This window comes from Cetorhinus maximus, unplaced genomic scaffold (assembly GCF_964194155.1).
Source record: "Cetorhinus maximus unplaced genomic scaffold, sCetMax3.hap1.1 HAP1_SCAFFOLD_3477, whole genome shotgun sequence".
Lineage (NCBI taxonomy): Eukaryota > Metazoa > Chordata > Chondrichthyes > Lamniformes > Cetorhinidae > Cetorhinus > Cetorhinus maximus.
The window spans coordinates 23,044-27,287 of NW_027599387.1; the positions used below are offsets into that span (position 1 = coordinate 23,044).

At 58.4% G+C, this 4,244-nt stretch overlaps 1 protein-coding gene across 1 annotated transcript; it reads right to left on the reverse strand.

Moving 5' to 3' along the window:
- Positions 1-3,099: 3,099 nt before the first annotated feature.
- Positions 3,100-4,171, reverse strand: LOC144678043 (tubulin beta chain). The gene has a single exon (XM_078537971.1). It carries the CDS (start codon positions 4,003-4,005, stop codon positions 3,100-3,102), a length of 906 nt encoding a protein of 301 aa, XP_078394097.1. The 5' UTR covers positions 4,006-4,171.
- Positions 4,172-4,244: the final 73 nt, after the last annotated feature.

The following is a 4,244-nucleotide window of genomic DNA, read 5'->3' on the forward strand; positions in this document are numbered from 1 at the left end:
CAGAACTCTTTGAAACTGAGGTTGAGGAGCCAAGGTCTAAGGCCCAATGGGCATTGTGGCTCCAATCGAACTCAGGGCCGAAACTCTTTGTAACTGAGGGCTGGAGCCAGGCCTGAGGCCTAGTGGGCATTGTGGCTCCAATCGAACTCAGGGCCGAAACTCTTTGTAACTGAGGTTGAGGGGCCAAGGCCTGAGGCCTAGTGGTCATTGTGGCTCCAATCGAGCACAGGGCCAAAACTCTTTGTAACTGAGATTGAGGAGCCAAGGCCTAAGGCCTAGTGGGCATTGTGGCTCCAATCGAACTCAGGGCTGAAACTCTTTGTAACTGAGGGCAGGAGCGACGCCTGAGGCCTAGTGGGCACTGTGGCTTCAATCGAACTCAGGGCAAAAACTCTTTGTAACTGAGGGCAGGAGCGAGGCCTGAGGCCTAGTGAGCATTGTGGCTCCAATCAAGCACAGGGCCGAATCCCTTTGTAACTGAGGTTGAGGGGCCAAGGCCTAAGGCCTAGTGGGCATTGTGGCTCCAATCAAACTCAGGGCCGAAACTCTTTGTAACTGAAGTTGAGCAGCCAAGGCCTGAGGCCTAGTGGGCACTGTGGCTCCAATCGAACTCAGGGCCGAAACTCTTTGTAACTGAGGGCTGCAGCCAGGCCTGAGGCCTAGTGGGCATTGTGACTCCATTTGAACTCAGGGCAAAAACTCTTTGTAACTGAGGGTGGGAGCAAGGCCTGAGGCCTAGTGGGCACTGTGGCTCCAATCGAACACAGGGCCGAATCTCTTTGTAACTGAGGTTGAGGAGCCTGGCTTGAGGCCTAGTGGGAATTGTGGCTCCAATCGAACTCAGGGCCGAAACTCTTTGTAACTAAGGTTGAGGAGCCAAGGCCTGAGGCCTAGTGCGTATTGTGGCTCCAGTCGAGCACAGGGCCTAAACCCCTTGTAACTGAGGGCAGGAGCGAGGCCTGAGGCCTAGTGGGCACTGTGGCTCCAATCGAACTCAGGGCCGAAACTCTTTGTAACTGAGGGCAGGAGCGAGGCCTGAGGCCTAGTGGGCATTGTGGCTTCAATTGAAATCAGGGCCGAAACTCTTTGTAACTGAGGGCAGGAGCGAGGCCTGAGGCCTAGTGGGCAATGTGACTCCATTTGAACTCAGGGCAAAAACTCTTTGTAACTGAGGGCGGGAGCGAGGCCTGAGGCCTAGTGGGCACTGTGGCTCCAATCGAACTCAGGGCCGAAACTCTTTGTAACTAAGTTTGAGGAGCCAAGGCCTGAGGCCTAGTGGGCACTGTGGCTTCAATCGAACTCAGGGCAAAAACTCTTTGTAACTGAGGGAAGAAGCGAGGCCTGAGGCCTAGTGGGCACTGTGGCTCCAATCGAACACAGGGCCGAAACCCCTTGTAACTGAGGGTAGGAGTGAGGCCTGAGGCCTAGTGGGCATTGTGGCTCCAACTGAACTCAGGGCCGAAACTCTTTGTAACTAAGGTTGAGGAGCCAAGGCCTGAGGCCTAGTGGGCATTGTGGCTCCAATCGAACTCAGGGTCGAAACTCTTTGTAAGTGAGGTTGAGGGGCCAAGGCCTGAGGCCTAGTGGGCACTGTGGCTCCAATCGAACACAGGGCCGAAACCCCTTGTAACTGAGGGCAGGAGCGAGGCCTGAGGCCTAGTGGGCACTGTGGCTTTAATGAGCTTCTGGGCATGGGGGTGAATGGCTGACAGCGCCCCGAGGGTGGCCCCCTTCCTTCGCAGTTACCCGCCTCCAAGCGTGAAGGGGGTTGTGTGGAAGCAGCAACACAAGCTCAGGCCCTTGTCGGCCACCCCATACGCCAACGTGCAGGGAGCTGGCTCACCTCTCCTGAGCGAGCGACTCACTGGCCAACGTCAAAAAGTCCCCAGATGCACTGAAAGGAGAGATGCAGACACACACACACGCACACACACATGCACACATGGAGGGAAAGCTGGAGGGGGAATGCATAGGATCCCACACAGACGCATCACTTTGAGTTTCGGGTGGGTTTTGGGGCCCGGTTATGTTGCAAGCATGTGCCCCAAGGGAGAGAGAGAGAGACGGATGGCGAGAGAGAGAGAGAGAGAGAGTGAGGCAGACTGAGGGAGAGAGAGAGAGAGAGGGGGAGAGACAGAGAGAGAGACACAGGGAGACACAGAGAGACAGAATGAGAGAGAGAGAGCACAAGAAAGAGTCAGCGAGAGAGCTTGAGAGAGAGAAAGAGCGCGACGGAGCGAGAGAGATACAGCGAGAGAGACAGCGAGAGAGACAGCGAGAGAGAGCGAGAGAGAGAGCGCGAGAGAGACAGAGAGAGAGACAGCGAGAGTGAGAGCACGAAAGAGAGAGACAGAGAGAGAGAGAGAGACAGAGAATGGGAGGGCGCGAGAGAGAGAGCGTGATGGAGAGACACAGAACGAGAGAGACAGAGCGTGAGAGACAGCACGCATCAGAGAGTGACAGAGAGACACAGAGGCACAGAATGAGAGAGAGACAGAAAGAGAGTGGGAGAGAGAGCGTGAGAGAGAGACAGAGAATGAAAGAGAGCGCGAGAGAGAGAGACACAGAGACACAATGAGAGAGAGAAACAAAGAGAGAGCGACAGAGAGACAGAATGAGAGAGATACAGAAAGAGAGTGCGCGAGAGAAAGAGACAGAGAGAGAGCAACACAGAGACACAGAGACACAGAATGAGAGAGAGAGACAGAAAGAGAGAGCGTGAGAGAGAGACAGAGAATGAGAGAGGAGCGCGAGAGAGAGAGAGCAACAGAGAGCCACAGAGAGACACACAATGAGAGAGACAGAAAGAGAGAGCGTGAGAGAGAGACAGAGAATGAGAGAGAGCGTGAGAGAGACAGAGAATGAGAGAGACAGAGAGAGAGAGAGAGACACAGAGACACAATGAGAGAGAGGGACAAAGAGACAGCGCAACAGAGAGCGACAGAAAGACAGAATGAGAGGGAGGGACAGAAAGAGAGAGCGTGAGAGTGGGAGAGAGAGCGGGAGTACACCGGACAGCGCGAAACCACCTCCTCCCCCACGTCCGACCCCATAACCCCGTACCCACCCTTCCCCCCTCCCTCCCCTCCCTCCCTCCCCTCAGGCCGTGTCCTCGCCGCCCTCCTCCTCCTCCTCGAACTCGGCCTCCTCCTCGGCCGTGGCCTCCTGGTACTGCTGGTACTCGGAGACCAGGTCGTTCATGTTGCTCTCGGCCTCGGTGAACTCCATCTCGTCCATGCCCTCGCCCGTGTACCAGTGGAGGAAGGCCTTGCGCCGGAACATGGCGGTGAACTGCTCGGAGATGCGCCTGAAGAGCTCCTGGATGGCGGTGCTGTTGCCGACGAAGGTGGCGGCCATCTTGAGGCCCCGGGGGGGGATGTCGCAGACGGCCGTCTTGACGTTGTTGGGGATCCACTCCACGAAGTAGCCGCTGTTCTTGCTCTGGACGTTGAGCATCTGCTCGTCCACCTCCCGCATGGACATGCGGCCGCGGAAGACGGCCGCCACCGTCAGGTAGCGGCCGTGGCGGGGGTCGCAGGCCGCCATCATGTTCTTGGCGTCGAACATCTGCTGGGTCAGCTCGGGGACGGTCAAGGCCCGGTACTGCTGGCTCCCCCGGCTGGTCAGCGGGGCGAAGCCGGGCATGAAGAAGTGGAGGCGGGGGAAGGGCACCATGTTGACGGCCAGCTTGCGCAGGTCAGCGTTGAGCTGGCCGGGGAAGCGGAGGCAGGTGGTGACGCCGCTCATGGTGGCGGAGACCAGGTGGTTGAGGTCGCCGTAGGTGGGGGTGGTCAGCTTGAGGGTGCGGAAGCAGATGTCGTAGAGGGCCTCGTTGTCGATGCAGAAGGTCTCGTCGGTGTTCTCCACCAGCTGGTGGACCGAGAGGGTGGCGTTGTAGGGCTCCACCACCGTGTCCGAGACCTTGGGGGAGGGGACCACGCTGAAGGTGGTCATGATCCGGTCCGGGTACTCCTCGCGGATCTTGCTGATCAGCAGGGTCCCCATGCCCGAGCCGGTGCCCCCGCCCAGCGAGTGGGTGAGCTGGAAGCCCTGCAGGCAGTCGCAGCTCTCCGCTTCCTTCCGCACCACGTCCAGCACCGAGTCCACCAGCTCGGCCCCCTCCGTGTAGTGGCCCTTGGCCCAGTTGTTGCCGGCGCCGCTCTGGCCTGCGGAGGGAGAGAGAGGGAGAGGACGGGGAGGGAGAGGACAGGGAGGGAGAGGACAGGGAGGGAGAGGGATGGAGA